Genomic DNA, 24,717 nt, shown 5'->3' with positions numbered 1-24,717 from the left:
AAAGGGCATTTTAGTGATGGAGCTTTTCTCCCCTAGACTCTGATGAAAAGTGGCCACAAGCTCAGTTGAATTATCCTGATCAACAAATGTTAATAATTTAATAATTAGTTCATTAATATGGTAATTAAATAATGAATGAAATGGATCAGTTTTCCCCGTGCCTCGGCTGAAAAAGAGCACTGGTCATTTAAACTTTCCTGGTAAACAAATGCCAATAAATTAATAACGTAAACGAATGAATGAGTAAATAATAAATGAAAGTGTTCTGTTCCCTAAGACCCCTTTGATTTATATAGATTTCATGGATATAACATGGATTTACTTCACTTGGTTAAGTCTTTGATGCTCATGGACTACAGTCTCGTAGCCAGATACTTATTTTCCTGGCACCTTGCATGGGCTACTACTTGATCAATTACCTAAGTTCAAGCAACATTAATTACTGTCATCAGATTGGATATTTTGGGTTATGGGGTGACTATCATTACAGTTAGGGAGTGAAGTTTGGGATTAAGTTTCAGGAGCTACTGACAGTGTTAGATTTTGAGTTCATAAACTAGTTTGGGATTAGAGTTATAGAGTAGCAAGGAGATATAGGTTTAAGGATTGAGGATTGAGATTACATTAAGTAACTGTATTGACGAGATTACATTTAGTGACCAACTGGGAGTTTTAGGCTTAGTGCTCAGTGTTTCAGATTACGGTTAGAGAGTGATGTTTGTGATCAGTGTGAGGGGGAAGGTGGGACTTTCATGGTTAGCCTTAGATGTGTTTATGTATGACTGTAGTAGGATGAGGCTGTTGGTAGGTCAGGTACTTGCCAAACCAAGTAAGTTGCCACAAACAAGTTAGTAAGCTATAAAATAACATCCACAGAAGGCACTCCAGTCATGGGAATATTTATTTAGCACTTTTGAACAAAGACTTCATCAGAATAAAAAGGCAAAATCTCAACCAAGCTTATTTACAACTATTCTAGATACTCACTTGAACAATCAAACAATTAACATCTGAAAAACTTCAGCAAAGCAATTTTTAAAACAACATTACACAATATAACACATATACATATAAAAGGCACTTAATACAAATGCTATCATTCATTCCAGGATGCTTATCTGCTTGTAACCTAAGCTGCGAAAAAGTTTCTCTCCTCAAAAGCAATTGTTTATAGTCATCACCCCTTACACCCCTTGGAGCTGAATCTAACAGAAAAAAATTTAACTGTTTGAAATCTGCACATTCAGCAGAATATTTATAAAGAGCATTGTTGATTTCAAATTGATATGTGACAAACATAAACCAGGTACAAGATGGAGTTCTCTGACTGCAAATAAAATACGTCTTCTTTAGCTTACTGTGCTAAGGACCTGTTATGACCAGGTTTTTTACATGCAAAACATAAACAGGTGCTCCAATAAGGATCAATATGGTCTTTTGACAGGTTGTTTCCAGTTATTGATTAATTTTCCAGTCCTGTTCATCAGTTTTCCATTATCTGAATTCTGTATTAATATCTGAAATTCAGATACATACACAGTTACTAAGCATGCAACCCAGTGGGCCATGGAGGAGGCTACTCCAATTTCAAAATAATTCCAGATCACTGTGTGGTTATTTCATCTGCTCAGTGTCATGCAGTAGGCAAATGGAGGCTGAGGTAATCAAACCCTGGACTACAGGAAGCAACCTGTTAACAAGTCATAGCCTAACTCATCTTATCTAACTGTATTTGTTACATCGTGCTTGTTCCCCTGTCCTACTCTGAAAATGGACACTGTCCAGTAAAGCTAACTCCATCAACAAATTGTAAACAAGGTAATAAAATAAATAGCTTGAAAAAGAAAGTATAAAACATATAATTTCTAATAAACAGTAGCTATACTGGATCACAGGAATTATTTTAGGAGAACCTACCCAACGTTATCTGTTGCAAGTAAAATGAAACTTCACATTTTGCAACTGCAATCTAGAAAGTAATACATCATGAAAATCTCTTTCAACTTAGCATGTAATCTACTGTTTTTTACTTGTAGTCTGCTTTTACATTTCAACTATATTTTTTTCAAAATAATTTACATCTGCTTTTCAAAATTATGTGTTGTAGCATGTCTCTTGTTCATGTTTTCCATTTCTTGCACAAAGTATATACATAACAATGCCTCTGTTTATTTCTGAGAAGTAACAGCACTGATTTAAATATGTGCAATGCCGATGAAAAAAATGCAAATAAAAACATAAACTAGAATCATACACAAGCACATGCTCATATCGAAAAGCATACAATAATCTGATAAGTTTAGTTTTATTGCAGCTTACTTGTTAACATGTACACTGTTGTTAACAATCAATCAATCTGGTACTAGAAATCATAAATGCTGGTTTAGATTAGTGTACGTTACATTTAGTAGACACAAATATTCATACATTTCATTGCTCACACAAGTATTTCGTATACTTACCCTGTTAGTGGTACTAACTTCCATCTCTGAGCATTATAACTAGAACAGCTGTAGATGCACATTCTCTGACATTCCTGCTTATTAGGAAGAAAACAATGAAAATGCCATATAATAATAATGTTTTATTCATTTTATATTCACAGGCAGCCAGAGAGCAGTGTATGCTAGTATTTTATATCAAGGAGAGTACTGCACAGGCAACGTACAATTTGCACTTGCTAATGATGGCTGGAGTTTCTGGAATTATCAGATTGTTCCCATTGCTTCTTGGGATATTAATGATGCAAATGTTGTATGTCGACAGAGCGGTTGTGGAATTGCAGTTGCAGCAACAACTTATCTTCAGTATGGACGCGTATCAGCTGTACTAGATATGCAATGCCATGGAAATGAAACTTCCATGTTTTACTGCCCACAGTCTGTTATTGATCCTGACAGAAGTCAGTATGCCTTGTACCCTGCTGTTCAATGCACTGGTATGTATTCTTACAACTGGTACAATTTCATGTAAATACATGTTTTATTTATTGTAATTGGACTTATTACACAGAAAAATGTTAAAGGAGAAATCAACTCCTTATTTATTTATCCTTTGTTGACTGGGTTAGTTCCACTAGAATAGTAACTGCTTTTAAGGGGAGGGCTAAGGTGGTATTAAGACTAATAGGGGGAAAATTTGGCCTGCGCATTGGGGAACATCCCTATGGCCAAGATGGACCAAACGTCGATAACTGGGATGTAGTCAGCAACTTTTTGTCCCTTACCACATGCAAACACAACTATACCAACTGAGGGTGCAAAGAGAATTTTATGTATTTTATGTAGGGAAAAAGTAGAACAGATATTAAATACAGATAATTTCCAACAAACACAAACTCAGGAAGACACTCGTCTTAACAGAAAATAACAAATATCTATACATGCCAACACTGCAAACACAGGCAGTGTGGAATAATTCTCACCTCAGTTGTCACCATGTAGCAGTATCAATCAACTGCTCACTACACATCAAGGCAACCTCACAGGCATGGCTGGCCAGTCAAGAAGAAATGCTGAGAAAAGAATGATCTCCTTCCTAAGGAAGAAGCCTCCTTTGACTCAAACCAAATTTAAAGAACACCAGAGGTGCCCCAGCCAAACCCCATCCAGACAGACAATATATGACCAAACCCCTGCCTATCTCACTTCCTGCCTCATACCCCCAGCCCCTAACTTCTCCTCTACACCCTTCCAACTATTTGCAACTGTATGGCAGCAAACCAACACCCTACTGCTGTACTCTCCCTTACTAGTTTATGATCAGACTCTAAGATGTTTGCATGCAAACTTCCTTTAGCGTTTTCTGAATGCCAGCTATAAGTCTTCATGTGGAAACCATGCAGTTAAGACTTATTCTTATTGTTACATTTTAATTTTTATTTGGTGCACTTCAAGTGCAAAAGCTACATCACTCCATTCCAAGAATATGTTAACACTCACTCAGCTTCACCTGAGATAAATATTCCACGACTCCTATGGGTCTGCAGACGCAGCTGACTATGTCCACAATTTACTTCATGGTGCCTTTGTCAACATGATACCTGTCCATTATGTCATTATCATGGAGGTCATGAAATGTTAGCCTTGGTCTGAATACCCTGGGGGCTCTTCAGTGGATGACCGCACTAACCGTCAGCTGCAGCAACCAAAACAATAGCCTGTTTTCATTACAGATTCTCTATAGATGTGGAAACCCATTTTTCACCATTTTACAATGACTGAACACAATCATTTTACTGTATACAAAGCTAAGGTGTGCCACATGACACTTAACATTCATGAATGCCTCCACCACATTTTTTTTGAACATGCAGCATGGCTCAATATGTAGTCATCACCATATAGCATGGACAGCCCTTGATTTCAGGCTGGCTGTGTTTCTTGAACTTCACACACTCTTTACATGAAACGTCATCTCTCAAACTCCTTTAGCATAACATGGCCAGCATTTATGAATATGGCACACAGTGCTGCTAATTTTCCAAGGCTATGGTTAAAGTTTAAATGGAAACATTCAAGTACCTTTATTGTTAATGCATAATAGGTTTTTGTATGTTTCTAGATCTTTATTATCTTACATTTCTAAAGTAGCTACACATTTTCTTTTCTGAAAATGAGCCGTGTTTCTATTGAAAAGTTTCAGATAATCAATTTTCCTAATGTTTTCAGAAATGCTAAGTTGGGCCACTTCTCTAAAAAAATCCACTGTTATTTAACTTAACTGGATGCCTTAACAGCTGCCATCCTTCCATATTCTATAGAAAATATAGTTGCCTTTTTGCAAATAACTACTGAAAAAGATGGGCAGTAATTTAGGTGAAGCAGTTTGTTTTTTAGTGTATTTGACAGTGTTTAGCCCTTTACTGGTATTGGTAGGCAGGTACCCTTCCTTAGGGAAACACATTAAAGATCTCTACCGTTAAAAAGGTTTATGAACCAAAGTATCTTGTCTTCAGTGGTTTAAACCAGGAATGTGTTTTAGAAAGATCTCAGGATTATAATGGGCAGCCTATGATCAGGTTTAGGGAGTAGAACATTATCATTATGTCTTATTTTACTACTATCATTCAGTTTTTGTTATGCTTGGCTGTATTCTGATATATAATGTGAAGTAATAAGTCTGATGTACTGTTTTCCAGGTTGCCTCTTCTGTGCAATGGAGGGCAGTGGAATATCATTTAAATCAGTGATATTAAGTTTATGTGGACCTTTCAGCCTTTGTTGTACATTAAAGAATATCACTGCCCATTTAGGTGTGTTTATGGCTAAGATGTTGATAGCCAGTCAGTTCCATAGCAGCTTAAAGTCCACTAGCAGTAACCTGGGTAGAGTCATTGTGGTTTTCCTGATATTCTTAAAGCAATATCACCACATATAGAAGACAGTTTTGTTTGTTAGATCCCATGATTGATCATTAATAAATAATGAAAATAGAAGTAGACAGATTTCATTCGTGTGGGACTCCTTTAATGAGGATTATACTCATAGTCCATAATCCTAAATGTTTTCTGTCGGTAAAACCAGTAGTGTAGAAAAGGTGGGACAAATGTGGCAACCACCCTGGTAACCAGCATGCAGAGGATGCAATATAAATAAAGAAAATTAAATTTTTTTTTTTTCAAAATAAACACACACACACACACACACACACACACACATATATATATATATATATATATATATATATATATATATATATATATGTGTATATATATATATATATATATGTATATATATATATATAGATTCACTACTGAATCCCGAAATAACACAATCCCGAAGACCTAAATACCGAGACTATAAGCCCAAAACCCCACATTGCCGAAATATTACAACCGCAAAATTGAAAATCGCGAAAGTACTACATACATACAGCACACGCACAAATATACACACAGCCTCCCCCCATAACCAAACAAACCACCCTACAACAAAGATAAGCAGGGGGGGCTTCACCCTCCTGTACTCCCTATGTGGGCGCTGTGCCCCCCACACCCCCCCACTTTAATATTCTAACTCCAAGATTGCACAAACATACACACAAGGCAAACTCACACACACACACACACACACACACACACACACACACACACACACACACACACACACACACACACACACTCATACACACCACAGTCACAACACACACTTACATACCCTAAAGCCCCTCACAAACACACTTACACACAAATACTTACCTGAACCACAACACCAGAAGCGCTAACTCAAAATCCCTTAACATCGGAATTTTGAATTTCGCGCTTCTGGTCTTTCGGTAATGTGGGGTTTTGGCTACATGGTCTCGAGCTTTTGAAATTTGAGATTTCAAATGTTTGAGATTCAGTAGTGTTCCTATATATATATATATATATATATATATATATATATATATATATATATATATATATATATATATATATATATAGATATATATATTTATGGGTCTACCTGAAAACAAAGACATGCCAAAACACCGACAACGAAATAACCGACACGAAAAAACTGTCAAAAAAAAACGTTCAAAAACATGAAAATTCACATGCCCTACAAACCAAAATGCTGACAATCAACAAAACAAATACCTTTCCTGAAAAACACACACACAACACAAGCACACCAAAAACCTTACAAACCTACACTAAATCTTACATACACAACTATCTATGCACTAACCTTAACCCAAACCCTAACCCTAAGGTCCGTCACTATCGCACACTTACCTTACCTGCACCCTAATCCTAACTCACTTAATCTGCCCCTAACCCTTAAGTCTGTCACTATCGCACACTTACCTTACCTGCACCCTAACCTTAACTCACTTAATCTGTCCCTAACCCTCAAGTCCATCACTATCGCACACTTACCTTACCCGCACCCTAACCCTAAGTCACTTAACCTGCCCCTAAACCTAAAGTCCGTCACTATCACACACTTACCTGACCCGCACCCTACCCTAACGTCTGTCACTATCATACACTCACCTTACCCTAACATCCGTCCCTATCACACACTTACCTTAACATGTCGGTGTTCTCAGTGTTGGGATTCTAAACTGTCAGTCTTCTCCGTTGTTGATCTTCCAGTGTCGGGGTTCTCGTCGTCGGTGTTCTGCACTTTCTTCCTTTTCGGGTAGACCATCTATATATATACATATATATATATATATATATATATATATATATATATATATATAGATATACACACACACAAACTTCTTTTTTTTAAGATATATATAGATATATGAACATTTTCTAAGGTAAAAATGCCATCCTGTATACTTCCCACTGAAGGCTTCTAATCGGGTACCTAGATGGATAGGGCTGAGTAAAAAGGGCACTTACTGGTCTTTATCTTTGTGCCCCTAATGAAAATAATCTTTAAATCACAGTGTGACATTACTTGCTTTAGATTGTCAGATTTTTTTTTGAGAAAATTACTGCATGGTTAATAATTATAACAAATTCTGTAACTAAATTATCTACAAAGGAGAGAGGGAGAATTTACATGTTCTACAGAGAGGGTCGTTTATTGTGCTATTAGTGTTTCTTGCACATGTTTCTACGTGGGCAAGACTGAAAGAAAATTTAAAACCAGAATTAGTGAACATCTTAGACACATATGAAATGGCTGGGAAAGGAATGCCTTAGTGAGACATATTACAGGGTTTCCACAACATGAATTTAAGTTCATTATATTGGAATGTGTGGTACCTAGAATTCGTGGGGCGGCATGGCCCTACCTATTAGAAAAAATGGAACTCGCATGGCAGTTGAGACTGAATTCCATGTACTGGCCAGGACTGAATGACTAACTGTCTATCAGTAGCCTTTTAAAATTAAAAGCTCTTATAAGATATTGAACTTGTAGTCACAGGTTATGTGAAGGTAATAGTGTAGTGGTTACTACATCTGCTTCATACGTAGAAGGTTCTAGGTTCATTTCCTAGTGGAAGCTGTCCATTTACTTTTACTGTTTTACAATTTCATTTGTTTATCTTTTATTAGCATATTTACTGGGGTAATAGAATGCTATATTTAATTACATTATATTAAATGGACTGGTTTTATTATATTGTTTATTTCTTTTAAATATCCATGATATATAATATACATTTGAACTCGAATACTGCTGCTATCTGATTTTGTTTTAGGACATACTATTGCTTTAAACTTTTTAAGTCTGTTTCAGGATATGATGTCATCCTTACAGGGTTTAAAACAAACTGGGCTGTTTTAAAATTTGTATATGATGAAGTCTCTGTAATTTTGGAATATTGAGATGAAAGTGCTTATATATTTTATTGTTTATTAAATAAAAAATGTGCTTGATCGTTTTAAGAAGTGGCCTGCCTCCTCTACACTCATTTTTGTTGATTATGGATCACAGCCCATCCAGTGGGCCTGAAGATTATACTTATCTACTTACCATAATGCTGTATCTTGATTGTCTATGTCTGAATACTTCACATGATTGGACTAGTTTGACAGTAGGCACTCAAGAGGCAAACAGAAATCATCACACAGCTTGAAGTCCTCCCTGACCTCTCACAATACATCACAGCTCTCTGTTACCTCAGATCGAGTTTGATTGCCTTACCTTCCCAAACACCTTTTCTTGACATCATATACCAAAAACGTGAAAGATGACCTATGGGAGTTGATGAGACCTGTCAGTCAATAAGGGTTACAATTGAAAGGGGGATGATGGATGGGGAGTTTCTGAAGTGAATGGACATTGAGAATCAAGATTCAATTTTATGGTAAGCATATAGATATTGCATCTTACATTATCTAGCTCATCCACTTCACATGATGATGCAGAGTCACCAGTTAACATGCTGGGTGGCATCATGACAGAGTACCTCAGAGTATGGTGGCCCTAAAGGAAAACCTGAACCAAGATGCTGCTGCACAAATATCATCAATGTAGGGTTTTTTTTAAAAAAAGACACCAGAAGCGGCTCCTGCCTTCTTGGAATGTCTTATTGTTCTGTATGGGAAAACTATGTTGGATGAAGAATAAGTGTAGGAGATGCATTTGGAAAGTCATCTTGACAGTGTAACACTAAATAATTTTTGTCCCAGTTTAGGCTTGTAAAAGACAACAAACAGTTGTGCAGTTTGAATTGCTTTTTTCTTTATTATGCTAGCAAAATCTTAATTGTGTGTGAATAGCCTGGCAAAGAAGAAATTATTCTTCCTTGTTGGAATGAGATAAGATAGAGAGGTTTGTATAGATTTGATTCTAACACCACCTTAAGTAGAAAATAAGGATTTATATATAAGGAAGATATGTCTTTATGGAAGATTAAACATCTGATGATTAGGTTAGGCCTAAAGAATGGATAGAGAGCAGATCTAGAAGAGAGTCTTGAAATAGAGGATTCTGCTTGAGATGAGGGCACAGTGAAGGAGACCACAGTGGTGAAAGCCAGAAAAAGTTTATGAAGATAACAGTTGCCATGCACAGTTTTGTTTTGTTTATGAATTTCATCATTAGAAGGATCAGAAGGAAGACTTAAAGTAGATCCAATTGCCACTTTTAAACAAGAACATCTTTTGGGATTATCATTGTAGAGGTAAAAGGGAAAATACGTTTTTGCTTTTGGTGTTACTCAGGGATTCAAAAAGAATACAGCCAAGCTTCCCTCTAATGTCAGGACAGAGCCTGTGCTACTTGTAAATCTTGTGAATTGAGATCATTTGTGTGGCATCAGAATACATTTATTGAGCCTACACGTCTTGCAGGTGAGCCCCTTAAGTATATGCAGCGCAATCATAAAGCACTGTTTAGAGATTCCTGTACATTCATTGCCTGACACAGTTTGTATGATCTGGTGTTACACCACCTTCATGGTGTCTTTGTGGCATGAATTCACACCCTGGGAAAGGAGACCCTCAAATGCAGTAATGAAAGATGCATCATCATTTCAGTATGTGGACATGTAAACTGTCCTATGCTGTGACCCCTATCCCATGGCAGAGATATCCATAATAGCCATGGACTATTGAAAATAGAAGGACACAGATGAATCCTATAGTGAGGTCCCCACTGTCTAGCCACTGCGTGAGATATCTCTTGCATATGGTTGTTATTCAGGTGGACTTGGTGATGTTATTCTCTGTCTATGACCACTGAATTTTATGTGGCCATTGTAGAATTCTCATGATGTGCCTGGCATGTCACATGAAGTTGATTAAGAGGGCTGAGAAAACAATGGGAGGAGATAGATCTACTAGCCAAAAAACAGATATTTGAATGAGGAGAAATCATTTTTGCGGAAGTGTGACTAACCTGTGAATGACTTCCAGATATTGTTCAATGAACCCCAAATTTTGAGTGTGGTGAAATTGTGTCTTTTCCCTGTCTATTGAGATCCCTAAGGAATAATTGGAATAAGTAGTCATTGCTTTCAATAAATTACTCCACAACTGTTGTGAAAAGAACCAGTCATCTAGGTATGGGGATATTTCAATTCCTTAGGTTCTCATACAAGACACAACCACACCATGCAACTAGTAAACACACTGTGGTATGTCATGAGACCAAACTGCGGAGCTCAAAATTAAGAATGACTGTCTATGACCAAAAAAGTAAAAAAATAAAATTCCTGTATCCCTTGGCAATTTTAGTTTTTAGATAAGTATCCCGGAGATCCAATGAACCTATCTCATCCCTTCCTTGAAGGTAGAGAAGTATTGACTACACAATGACCATCTAGAATCTATTTTTACATTGATTTAGGCCACTGAAATTTAGCATGGGATATAAGTCCTAGGTTTTCTTGGTAACCAAAAGTAATCTTCAGTAAACTCTGGATGATGTATCATCTAGGGGATCATCCTAGATGTTTTTTTTTTTTTTTTTTTTTTTGATAATATGTCTAAAGAACTCCATTGTCTCACTCTCTTTTGAATAAGTGGTACATATGGATATGGAAAGGAGGTTGGTTTGGGCAACTGGGAAAAGCAAACCAAACAGCCCCTGGATAGTGACTCCCTGGCCAATGTATTCTGTGTGATGGCCATTCATATTATTTGTCACAGGAAGATGTGAACTCTGACAGCATCTTGAGTGGAAAAGCAGAACAAGACTCTAGGAACTGTGCTGCTATATTCATTGTAAGGGGTAGTGTTTTTTATGGATTTTGGGTAGAAATGTTTTATTTTTTATACCTTTTGGAAGTTTTAGGATTATGTTTGGGTAGGTAAGTGTGTGTGTGTGTGTGTGTGTGTGTGTGTGTGTGTGTGTGTGTGTGTGTGTGTGTGTGTGTGTGTGTGTGTGTGTGTTGTCTTGGTTTTGTTATGGTGTAGGGTGAATAGCCATGTTTGTGTTTTTGTTTGTGTGGTGATGGGTGTTGCATACTGAAGATTTGGTATTATGTGGTTTCTGTATTGTGCCATTTATTTTTTTAATTTTTCATTGTAGTGGGTTTTCGAATTTCTCATCTCAAAATATTGAAATTTGATATTTAAATATTTCAAGATTTGAAAGTGGATCTATAAATATATATATATATATATATATATATATATATAGATCCCCTTGAAAATGTTGAATGCTCATAACATCTAAGCTCAGAACACTGAGACCATAACATCTAAACCCATAACGTCCCCCTGCACCCCCCATGTGGGGCTCCACCCCCCCCTTAACTTAAATATACCAACTCCAAGATTGCACTAAAGTGGGGAAAAAGTAAATTTCCTAACCCCACTGTAGTGAGATCTTGGAGTTGGTATATTATGCACACACACACACACACACACACACACACACACACACACACACATAGTTTACATAGATGTGGGTGTGCGTATACATGCACACACGCAGACACATACATAAGTTTTCCCACAGATGCTTGTAATTGTTAAACAGACTTTGTTCTATGTATAAGCATGCACAATTAAGGAAGTATATCATTAAAATCCATCATTTGTCCCTTTTACTATATCCACAAATAAGAAGCACCACGACGGGCGCTCCATTTGCTCCTGTTTATGTAGACATTTACATGGGTTATTTTGAAAATATGTATACATTTAACAACAGAGAAAATATTTTTTGAACTGTATTACTCATTAGAAAACATTTCTAGATGATCACTGTATCCTATCGAAGGGACCCTGAGATGAACTTATATCATTTATTCATTTTCTGAATGCCAGTCACAGAGGAATACAACTGACATATAATTATGACTGATTTGTTGGCAGTTATTTAGATGTAGCAGTAACAAAACTGTTGAATGGGGCTGTCAGTACTAATATTTTAGGAAACCATTCCAAAAAAAGCAGTTTTGGTTGTCACTAGCCATCCTCCTACTAATATTATTAGGGACATTCTTTTATATGCAAGAAATGGTAACATTAAAAATAAGTTTCTGACTTGATGATATAGTACTGGACTGACTGACTGGACCACTGAGAATACAAAGAAGATGGTGTATAAACAAACCTCCCAACCTTTTAGAGTAAAATATCTGGACAAAGCTTAAAATAATGGGGGTCAAATAGGGACAGATTTTAAATATTGCTCTTACAAACTTAGAAAGTTGATAGAATAATAGGTTTTGCATTAGCATGAGTTTTCTGAAGGATGTTGAGTCTTAAACTCAAATGTTTGTCATCATGTAATGACTGCAATCCCCACCTATTTGCCAGAAAGGAACAGATGTTAGGCAGAACACACCAAACATATGAGGCAAAAATATGGACATTCTGTGAAAACCTGTACAGTTAAGAGATATGTGTATAAAGAACTCATTTATGGCACTGATAACTACCTAAATAGGCCTCAGACACATCAACCCATTTGATCGATCACAACTTAAGATAAGACATTGCTTTCAAAAATGTTGGCACTTAATAACAAGTGATAGTGTTTTTAAGTAGAGCAAGCGACTTAAACCTTAGCACGGATATAAATAGGACGTGCTGGAGGGATAGATTTATCACTCAGAGACTCCCTATGCTGTGGAATAAAAACCCGATCCATGTGAGGCAGAGCACCTCGCTGGCTCTGTTCAAGAGAAATCTTGACCTGTGGATGGGAGATCGTAGGTTTATCCCGGGAATCATCTCTGTGTCACTGCTGGACAGAGGCACAACAAACTAATGGGCACAGGATTTTTTCATATAAGGGGTGGCGTAAGCCACAAAAATTTGGGCTAGGCTTATAAATGCCTTAGGGCAGATAGCCTAGTATAAACCTATGAACCTATGAACCTATGAACAATTTGGTACCTGAACCATTCCCTTTCACATATAAGAAAGGTAAAAGTCTATTCATCTTTGTTTTTAACAAGCATAAAAGGGCTATTTTGCATTGAACCTGCAGTCTTATTCTAAATGTAAACCTCTAAGAGGGCATTTTCTTTGCTGACATTGTTTCCCTTGTCTTAGGGTCTGCCAGACAAAATGTTTTATCGGAAATGGTGGCATCTTCTTTCTTTCTGATTTTAAAATATTGAAGTTGTTGTTGTTTATTTTATTTATTTATTTATTTATTTATTTATTTATTTTTTGCAGTTTTATTGCCCACATTGCTGGACTAGGGTTGTTATCATTACTAATACCAATCAGTTGGTGATAATGTCTGAATGCTATTTGATTGGTATTGTTGGTCATTTATTTTATTGAGAGTTATACTTACCTGAATACAACTTTGCTGAAACAGACAAACTGCAAAGCTGCTATAGCAATAGCATTGTTGACCAATAAGTAGTTCAATAGGTGAACAGTTCAGTAGTTCATTGGTCTCCCTTCCTTCCACCAAAGTAAATGAAAGTATTGTTAATAAATACTGTGGAAGTTGTGACACTACACATGCAGTCGTATTCAATGGAACTCCAAACACTAAGCTCCTAAGGTAGGCAAACACACTTCCAGGAACTCTCATCACCAAGGACTTCACTGTAAGATATAATGATGTTCCTCTAACCAGGCTGAACAAGGAGAAGATAGCTGTTAGTTGCTTATATGGAGACAGAATCCACCAAATCACACATGCACTCAAGTCATTACCCTACAGGCACCAGTATGATTCCATCATAGTCCAAGCAGGTGTAAAATCCACCAGATCACACATGCACTCAAGTCATTACCCCACAGGTACCAGTATGATTCCACCACAGTCCATGCAGATGTAAAATCCACCAAATCACACACGCACTGAAGTCATTACCCCGCAGGTACCAGTATGATTCTATCATAGCCCAAGCAGGTGTAAAATCCACCAAATCACACATTCACTCAAGTCATTACCCCACAGGTACTAGTATGATTCCACCACAGTCCATGCAGATGTAAAATCCACCAAATCACACATGCACTAAAGTCATTACCACACAGGTACCAGTATGATTCCATCATAGTCCATGCAGGTGTAAAATCCACCAAATCACACATGCACTAAAGTCATTACCCCACAGGTACCAGTATGATTCCACCACAGTCCATGCAGGTGTAAAATCCACCAAATCACACATGCACTAAAGTCATTACCACACAGGTACCAGTATGATTCCATCATAGTCCATGCAGGTGTAAAATCCACCAAATCACACATGCACTAAAGTCATTACCCCACAGGTACCAGTATGATTCCATCATAGTCCATGCAGGTGTAAATGACCTGGGATGTACCTCCCTGGACTATCTGAAAAGAGATATTATGGAGTTTTCAGACTATGTGTCTCAGGTTGGTATAAGCTTAGTATTGAGGAGAATATTACCATCACTGAGGATGATGTCAGACTATGACCAAAAAATGATTGATTTCAACAACTGGCTGCCTTTCTGGGATTATACTCAAGGAATCCATGTTTGTCATCTTGGGAGGACATGGGTACAAGACCATGTTGCTTTGCCAAGGATGTTCTGTACCTCTCCCCTCTAGGCTTTTGAATACCCCATAGTACCTTTATTATGAAATGCCAAACTGATAAACCTACAGACATAGAAAAACCAACTAAACTGTACCTCAGTGTGTTACTGCTCAATGCCAGGAGTCTGAACAAAAAAAAAACTACACTCCCTCCAAGCCCTCTTCACATTCAAGAATATAGACATCTGTGTAGTTAGTGAGACATGGTTTAAAGTGGCAGAGAGCACCACAGCAGCATTTCACTGCCTTCCACACTTTCAGTCCAGTAGCTGCAGAGAAAAGGTCTAAAGGAGGAGGTCTGTATAGTGGTTAAACCGGATGGCCCACCGGAGTTTCTCCATGTGCAGTTTAGTATAGACAAAATCTCGTACTATATCTTAGCCAGCTCAGAGGCGCCAGAAGCTGTTGAAGATTGGGGGGGTGGTAGAGGGTGAGAGGGGGAATTAGTGATTTAAAAAGGGCATTTTCTTAAACTATTTGCTACAACATAGGTTAACTTGGAGGACATTTTAAGTTTAGCCAATTTTCCTTTTGGTGCTTGAATTAACATTTCCTGATTGGTCTTACCTATCCCATGGCTGATAATTGTATATTAGCCCTAGTGAGAATAAATATGGTCATACTAATATGATAAGATCATTTGAGGGGACCCATGCAAGGGATGCAGCATTCATGAACTGCCTCTATCCATTATGAGGGGCAATCCTGGAGTACATTTTCTATTACCCATCCTTAGATCCAAGTTGCATTTGAATATGGACAGGGATGAGCTTTGTTTTACTTGAGTGGATAGTCTGTTCTGGAACAGTGGTAGCCTCTGTGATATATATTCATCTCTCCACAACATTCAGTTTAGATACCTGGACTGACTATTTCTGATGCCATTTGACTTGCTGATGTTCAGTAGGACCATCTGTATTAGGTCAGAGGATGCCCTGTATGTCAGACATGTCATCTCTAAGCACTCTGTAGGATACTGAGTATAGTGATAAATCTTTGAGGTGGTGACCTATTGTTTAGGACTTGTATCCTTTTAGTAAGGTATCTCTGTGGGTATTCCAATTGTTGCATGGGTCTGGACAGATACATGCCAAAGTAGGCATTATACAAAATGATTGACCTAATGTGGGTTTTGTAAAGGGGGGCAATAACATCTCTAGATCTAGTCAAAATTAATTTGTTTATAAGCTGTGCATTACAGAAAGACTTTATGACTCTGGGCACATGTTGGTCAAAAGTTAGATCACTGTACACACAAGTTAACAAATGCCAAACAACTGGGTCATTTCTCAAGGTGCATTGTCAATTTGGCAGTTCCCTGGAGTAGATGACTTTCCAAAGGATATGATAATGTATTTCTTGGAGTTTAGTTTCAATTCATGATACTGGCACCAGGGGTTCCTATCAGCTGAACGAAGATGCAGGTTAGCAAATGCGTCTTGGTCAAGCTGTAAACGCCGAAGCGGCAAAATATCGAAGCGGCATGTAAGCACATTTTTTCCCTGGGAAAGAATTTGCTTGCCCGCTTTGGTAGTTTGCCATTTTCATCTCTGTAGTGCGGTCCCGGAGTTGGTATATTTAAGAAGGGGGGTGAGGGGGGGCACAGCCCCCCACATCAGGGGGTGTGGGAGGCAAAGCCTCGCACTTAATTTCATATTTTAAAGTGTTTTCTTTTTTTTTTTTTTGTTGGAACAGCGATTATTTTTCCCTTGGAAAAAAAACGCTGTCCTGACAGTTTGGTTTTGTAAGCTTTCAATTACATGGGGTCGATTAATCACTGTTCACTAACCTAAGCGTTCGGTGATCTAATATAGACCCAGCATCAGTTATTGTTTGGGACAAACCTTCCTGCATGATGGGTAATTAATTTGGAGATTCAATAACTGCTCCTAGCTTGCAGTCATTTAAAACTTAGTCATAGGTTCATAGGTTCATAGGTTGGTACTAGGCTATCAGCCCTAGGGCCTATACAAGTCTAGCCATAACAATTCCCTGGCTATTTCTTCCCACAATATTTAATTCCTTGGACCCTTGTCTAGCAGGGTGACTGACGTGATCCCCTGGGTGAATTTCCTATCTCCCATCCAATCATCTAGGTTCATTTTGAAGAGAGCCAAAGAGGCGCTCTGCTTGACATGTATGGGCAGTTTATTCCAGTATGGGGAGTCTCTGGGTCAGGAACCTATCCCTCCAGCATGTTTTGTTCATTGTGATGACAAGATTTAGATCCCTGGATCATGTGGCTCTGAGGGATTGGGATTTCTTTAAATGTAGCATGTCCAACAGATCTGGGTTTGACATGGCCTTGTATGTTAAGCAGGGATTACCTCTGAGTAGACGATATGCGACAGAGTACAGCTGGAGTTTTTTTACATGGTCAGCATAGGACATCTGCTATAGGCCTGTGATTCTTTTAATGAGGTATTTCTGTGGCCTTTCCAGTTGTTGCAGATGTCTTGAAAGATAAATACCAAAAGGGGCATTGTATTCTATAATGGGTCTAATGAGGGATGAGTACAGTGGGACAATGACCTCCTTTTCTCTGGATGAAAAGCCCTTAGTGATGAGGTGTGTCACAAAAGGATTTCCTGACTGTTGTGGCAATGTGGTTATCGAAGGTGAGACCACTGTCTACCTGTGTCCCTAAGTCTCTTATCACACTTTTGGTGTTTAGTGTACTGCCACCTATGTGGTAATTCACGGGTACATTGTTTTTCCCAAAGGGGATAACTATACATTTCTTGGCATTAAGCTTGAGCCCATGGCTCTGGCACCAAGCATCTGTTTCTGTAAGGCCCTTTTGTAGAATATCCACATCATTTGAGGATTCAATAATGGCTCCCAGTTTGCAGTCATCTGTGAACTTTGTTAGCCAGAGTCCCTTAGTGTTGGCCTGTACTTCAGAGAAGTAGATGCCAAACAAGAGCATCCCAGGACTGAACCCTGAGGTACTCCACTTGTCACTTGTCTGGAGGTGGATTTGGAGTTGGCTACTTTTGCAGTGTGGGTTCTGTCAGTAAGCCAGTTGGCAACCCATCGAGTGATGTAGGGATTAATGCCCAGTTTAGTACATTTATGTATGGCTCCAGAGTGAGGGATGATGTGGAAGGCCTTGGCGAGGTCAGATAGGCTGTGTGGACCACCTTATCCTCGTCCATGGCTCTGGAGACTGATCCGAAGAAGCCAGTCAGGTTCAGGAGATAAGATCAGCCCTTCACAAACCCAAACTGGGTGGGGTCCAGTGTTTGAAGGTTGCCAATGTCTTTGTTTATAAGTTCCATGATAATACGTTCCATGGCCTTGCAGATAAGGCTCATCAGATTGAGGGCGGTAGTTCCCGGGATCCAAGGTGGATCCCCTCTTGTGGAGTGGGATAACTGTAGCTGTGTGCCACTCAGTGGGCATGAAGCTTGAGGTGAGGCTATGATTAAACATGGCACTTAGGTGAGGTGCCAGTTCATTTTGCAGTTCATGTAGTACACAGCCTGGGTTGTCGTCTGGTCCCATGGATGCTGTATTCTTAGTTTTGGAGAGTGTGGTTTTTACCTATGTGGCCATGATTACCGGAATTTGAAAATATTTCAGTACTGAGATGGGCCCTTTAGTGGGTGAGAGGGGGGTGAAGTTGGCATTGAATCGATCTGCCAGGATATTGGCAATATCCTTGGGAATCAGTATATTTAATGCCATTCTGTTGTAGCTCAGAGCAGATCTGAGCATTGCCATTTAGATTTTTCACATAGCTATAGAATGCCTTGTGGGTGTCTTTGGAATATTTGGTAATTTTATTTTCGTAACTAGCTTTGGATGCTTTTATGAGGGATCTCAGCTTCTTACTGAGGCTGGTAAGGGAGTTTTTTGCATCCTGGGATTTTCCTCTTTTCTGCAACAGTTTCTTCCTTCTGTTGTAAAGTTTGTTTATAGCATCTTGGTTCTATTTGGGATGGCACGATTCATGCATGAGTGGATGTGCTCGTGGACTGCCTTAGTGTAGGATTCAGCAGTTGAACTTTCAGTTCCTGTCTGCATGGGTGTCATGAAGTTTGCCACTTCTGACTTGAGTAGCATGAAGTTTGCTTTGGAGAAGTTTTTTACGGAGGTTTCCTTAGTGGAGAGTTGGTGTGGGATGTGGATGTCAAGGATGATTAGCTTATGGTCCGACCTGAACAACATGGGGGTGACCATAGGTGTGGAGCATCGATTTCCCATGTTGGTAATGACCAGGTCTAGGTTATTGGAGCCCCTGGTGTGACTATGGATTAGTTGGTCCAGGCCTTGGCTTGTAAATGCCCTCGGGCAGATAGCCTAGTATGAACCTATGAATTCCAAGAACCGTTGCGCAAAGGTGTTGGTACACAAGTAGTTTTCCCAGTTAATGGCAGGGTAATTGAAATCACCCAGTATTAGGGTGTTTGGTTGTATATTAATGTTTTCCAGTATGTTTAGAAAGGTGTAGTGAGAATCTTGGGGTATGGTGGGGGATCTGTAGCAAGCTACAATTTGGCTTGCAGTCTTACCTCGTGTTAGTTGCACCTGGAGAATTTCAGATGCATTGTGTTGGGCAACTAGCCTGGTGGTGTGAATATCCTTGGTGAATATGGATACTCCTCCATCTTTAGTGTTTCTGTCCTGGTTTGGTGGCTGAAAAGTGTGGTAAGAGCTGTAGCCTGGTATTGCAGGGGTGCTCTCTGGAGCCTTGCACCAGGTCTCAGTTACTGCACAGATATTGATGTTGTCCATTTTTAGGAGTGCCTCGAGAGAGTGCATTTTGAAGTTTAGACTTCTAGCATTGAGTAGCATTACCATCAGATTTTGCATGCTTGTACCTGTTGCAGTGGTGGTTTTGTCCTTTGAACCTTGCCTAAAGAAGGCACTATAGGGGTGGCAACAGCCTTAGCCAGTAACGTGAATCCCAGGGGTGACAGGTGCAGACCATCTCTGGCAAAGCATCGTGGTCTGTCGATCATGTCATCCTAGGCAGCCAGATACTGGATCCTCTTTGAATAACACCAGATGCTTAGCCAATTGTTGAAGTCAATCATTTTGTCCTTATACTGTGGTATCATTCTGGGCTAAGGCAGGATGCTACTCAGGGCTAGGGTCATACCTTCCTGGGCCACATGATCTGAGAGTTCTTCCATGTCTCTTTTCATGTAGTCCAGGGAGGTACATCTCAAGTCATTCACTCCATCATGGAAAATGAGAGAGTCATATTTGTACTTGTGGAGTGACGTGAGTGCATGCATTATGTGGTGGATCCTGGCACCCGACAGGCAGCTGACTGTAATTTTCTCCTTGTTCAGCCTGGTGAGTGGGACATCAGTGTGCCTGACTATAGAGTCACCTATTACTAAAGTGTTGGGTACGTTGTCTTGCCTTAGGGGCTGTTGTTGGGTGGCACACTGGTGTTGTGAACTATTTGACACTTTGGTTGTGAATGGCGTTTGTTTGTGTTTCAGCTTTGGAGGTTCTTGTTGCTTGGGCAGGTTAATGTTAAGGGCCTCCACATATGTGGGTTTAGTGTTGCTTTGTGTGGGTGTTGGTGGTGTGGGTTTAGAAGGGCTATGTGTTGCTTGAGGTGTAGTGTGGGTATTAACCTTCTCCTCTTGAATGTCTAGCACAATCTTGGGTGGTAAGAGCTCTGTTTCCAGTTTGGCTATGTAAGTGCATCTCTCACAGGTTGTGGTGTTGGGTGGTAGGAGGAGAGGGTTGTCTGTGTACATGAGGCAATTGCTGCATTCCCCCAGTATGCCCAGATTCACCAGGTGGACAGGAGAAATCACTGGAAGCTGACCCTTGGACATGCCTAGTTTGGTACTTTTTTGTAAAGTACAAGAGATGTTTTCCCTTATCTTAGCAAAGTATTTTACAATTATAGGCTGTTTAGTGCCTACGATTAATTTCTCCTTATTAACAAGGAGAGTTGAGAGCTTGTATCAGTTTAAGGCTTCCTAGTGCTTACCAGCAGGTTTTAGAGCAAGTGCTAGTCACAGTAATGCTTAAAGCTAAGATGAAAAAAAAATGGTTTATCCTAAACACTGCAGTCTGCACTAGAGGAGTTAGATGTGAAAGTAGGTAACTTATGCTTTACCTGTCTAAAAAGTTATGTTTTAGCGGAGAGTCAGTATTTTTAAAACAGCAAGATAGATTGAAAGGGGGTGGTCACTTTTGTATTCTGGTACTAAGGAATACAGTAGGATGGGCAAAGCCCTTTGGTATGTCCTTCTACTTTTGAGATGTATATGCCAAACAGAAAACGTCTCAGCACCAAACCCTGGAGGACTCCATTGGTGACTGGTCTCTTCCCCTATTTTGAACTACTGCATCCTGTGAGCAAGCATACATGTCTGCATTCTTTGATTCACATTCCTGATTGTATTAAACTGATTGTATTAAATTATATTATAATACAGCACCACTTGTTAGAATGTGTTTTAAATGTGTAGTTTGGAACAGTCTGCTAGTAAGCAATGAAATAAAATGCATGAACCAATAATGAAAAAAAAATACCCATTTCAACCATAATAGGCCACTCAAACTTCTGTCTTTACAATCCACCAGTATCAGTAAATATGCTAAATCTCTGCAGAAGTACGTAATCTAAATAATTCCACATTAAAGGGATCTGTAACTAATGAAGAGGTTGCAGCTAGCAAACAATTTTTTATTTCATTGTTTCATCTACAAATGAAGTGCCTGTTGGCCTTGAAGAATAAATTGCCTATGCTACATTAAAAAAATGATAAGCTAGTAATTTTGCAATGAGGAATGGATGGCAAACTGATAACAGAAACATAGTTACTATGTAACTCCTCCAAAGGAGGACATTCATAGGACTGCAGCATCCACTCCCTTTAAAGTACAACACAGTACAGTATCAGCAATCCATCTGCATACTGTGGGAGTAGAACCCACAGCCTTCTGCATCAAAAGCAAGTATACTACATGTTGTGCTACTAACAATGCAAATGACTTAACATAAATAGCACTAAACTTCTCTTCCCTGAAGTTCTCAGCTCCTTGCAAAATCCACTTGACACTCAACTAAATCTCTCAACTTCACACCACAAGAAATATGGAAAAAGCTAAAATTTACTTGGGGGGAGGGCAAAGGCCCAAAACCAGGGACACATTTTAAATATTTCTTGTATAATCTTAGAAAATTGCTAAAATAAAGTGTTTTGTGTTACCATGTTACAGTGGCCTTTCTTTTGACACTCACGTTGCTAAAGTGGTTAGAAAGACCTTCTACATTGCCCACCTGATCATGAAGGGATTCACATCCAGATCTAGTGAGGTCATTGTTTTATCAGACCAATGATCGAGTACAATGCCCCATTCAGGATGTATCTCAAATCTGTCATATGCTGCCAGATTGAAGAAACTCTAGCTCTATTCAGTGTGACATGTGCCTGACATACAAGGCCATGTCCAACCCGAATTAATGATGCAGAGCACCTCGCTGGCTCTGTCAAGAGAAATCTTGACCTGTGGATGGGAGAGGCAGATAGCCTAGTATAAACCTATGAACCTATGACCCTATGTGTTTCCTGAAAGATAGGAAGACTGAAACATAAAGGGCTATCTTTATTTAGTGAATTCAGTTCTCACTGATTTGCCAGAAAACCACTAATTTTAAGAGGAACAGACCAAAAGTATGAGCCAAATATTCTGTGAAAATCTGGACAGTTAACTCAACTCCATGAATCATAAGTGGGGATATGGGTAGAGAATTCAGGCTGTTGTTTGAGCCTGAGTAACACTAACCACCAGGTATACCTAACTGGAACATTTTATACACACATGCATACACACACACACACACACACACACACACACACACACACACACACACACACACACACACACACACACACACACACACACAGAAGCAGCATAACTCCTGCAAATGAAAGAACTAAACTCTCCTTACTGGCATGACTCTGGCAGCACCAACAGAACAGCGGCAGTATAACTCCTCTAACAGAGCAATAAGAGAAGAACAGCTAGTTTAGTTAGTTTAACTTCCCCCGTGAATCCACGTTAGCATGAAAACGCCACTTCATTAATTGTTTTCCGACAGGTCTTGCAGCTGTAAAAGTGGGAGGGGCTCCCCCTCTCCCTGGCTCTATGGTTCCAGCACCCATGAGCCAGCTGAAGGTCACCCTACATGTCCCAAGAACCTCACATTGCAGACTTGGACCTACTGGAGACAATTTCCATCCAACCTTAACACCCTACTCAAATCTAATATTAATGGACCTCTGGATGAAAAAGCTCACAGATGATTGAAAACTGGGAGAAGTAATTGAATCCTCCCAAGACAAGAACACTGTTCAGGATGGTCTAATATAGGCAAAAGCTTGGTGCCAAACCCATGGCTTAAAAATAATGCTAAGAAATGTATTGTACTACCTTGTGGGAAGTCTGTCACCGAGGGTAATTACATCATCAATAAAACACTGTTTAAAGTTGATTCAGAAATTTGGGAACTCATGCAGGTATTAACCTCGCCATTGAACAACATGTGTCCAAGGTGGAATCCTTCTGTGTTGCTCAGCTTACAGGTACAGGCATGGCATCTAGTTCAGTGAGGTCATTGTACCACTATACTCAGACTCAATGCTCCCTTTGATATTAACCTGATCCGACACATGCAGCAACTGGACTGACCACAGAATTCCTTAAAAAAAGAATACAGGTAGTAAACACAATGTCCTGTGCTGTTCACCTCAAAACCCTGTCTTTGGACTTAAGAGGGGTGATGTTTGCCTGGCACATAAGGAATCCTTGAACCCTTTTTAATGAAACCTTGGACAGCCACAAAACAAACAGCATCAGATCTACTAGATTAAATTACCTAAATTTTGCTTGCAACATAAATAGAACATGTTGGTTAGGCAGATATGTTTCTCAGAGAATTCTCAATCTCTGGAACAGGCTCTCAATCCATGTGAAGCAGAATTCCTCCCTAACCCTATTTAAGCTCAACTTGGACCAGCAGATTGGTAATTGGAAATTCACCCCTGGACTGGTGCCTGTGTCTCTGATGGACAGAAACAGTCAGTAAATCACCCCCTCTATAAATCAGATTTGTGGGTCATATTTGGATTGCATGGATCGGTGCATAAAGGCCCAAGTGGTCATTAGCCTAGTAGACATCTGTGAACCTATTAACCTATGAACATGTTGGGAGATTTCCAATACATTAACAATAAATGCAAATGTCTATGAAATTATGGGAATGCTCACTGCTATTGCACTACATTTATCCTGGATAACAAACAGGTTGAGGGATGGAACCACTATAGTGAGGGTGTCAATTGTGTCCTCAGTAAACATGAAGTTGACCAGAAGTGTTCCTCATTGGGACCGCAACTATTCATTATCTTCTGCGCAGAACTGCAGTGAGGATCTATGTCTAAGCAAGCGTGTGCACAACTGCAAACTTGGTGACATCTTCTAGCCCCCCTCTGATATGCAGAATCTGCAACTAGAACTCACGCATGTAAACAACTGGTACTTAAAAGTGATTAAAAATAAATGCTAAAAATTGAATATTTTTGCATTTTGTAAACAATCTCTTCATCCAACTTCTACTATAGAAAACATCCCACTTCAAAATTAAAATGTGGTGAGAAGTCTAGAAATATAGGCCGAAAATTCCCTCACTTTTGACCATCATATTGTAATACTGGTTAGAAAAACTTTGTCTTGGTATAACTGATTGCAAAAGGTATTTCAATTATATCCAAGGAAGTTCTTATCTCCTCTATATTCCTCATCAAACAGACCTTTTATCAAATATAATGATTCTTTTAGGATG

General features: G+C 39.1%; 1 protein-coding gene across 1 annotated transcript in view; it reads left to right on the top strand.

Moving 5' to 3' along the window:
• Nucleotides 1–24,717, top strand: part of LOC122815630 (deleted in malignant brain tumors 1 protein-like) — a 201,549-nt gene that overhangs the window by 158,224 nt on the left and 18,608 nt on the right. The window contains exon 5 of the mRNA XM_044088295.1: nt 2,606–2,938. Coding sequence (XP_043944230.1) covers nt 2,606–2,938 — 333 coding nt within the window. The remainder of the gene's footprint in view (nt 1–2,605; nt 2,939–24,717) is intronic.

The sequence above is a fragment of the Protopterus annectens genome, chromosome 1.part1 (assembly GCF_019279795.1).
Source record: "Protopterus annectens isolate FY-2018-M chromosome 1.part1, PAN1.0, whole genome shotgun sequence".
Classification (NCBI taxonomy): domain Eukaryota; kingdom Metazoa; phylum Chordata; order Ceratodontiformes; family Protopteridae; genus Protopterus; species Protopterus annectens.
Note: the sequence above shows the minus strand (reverse complement) of the source record. Positions and strands in the feature narration are given on the sequence as shown.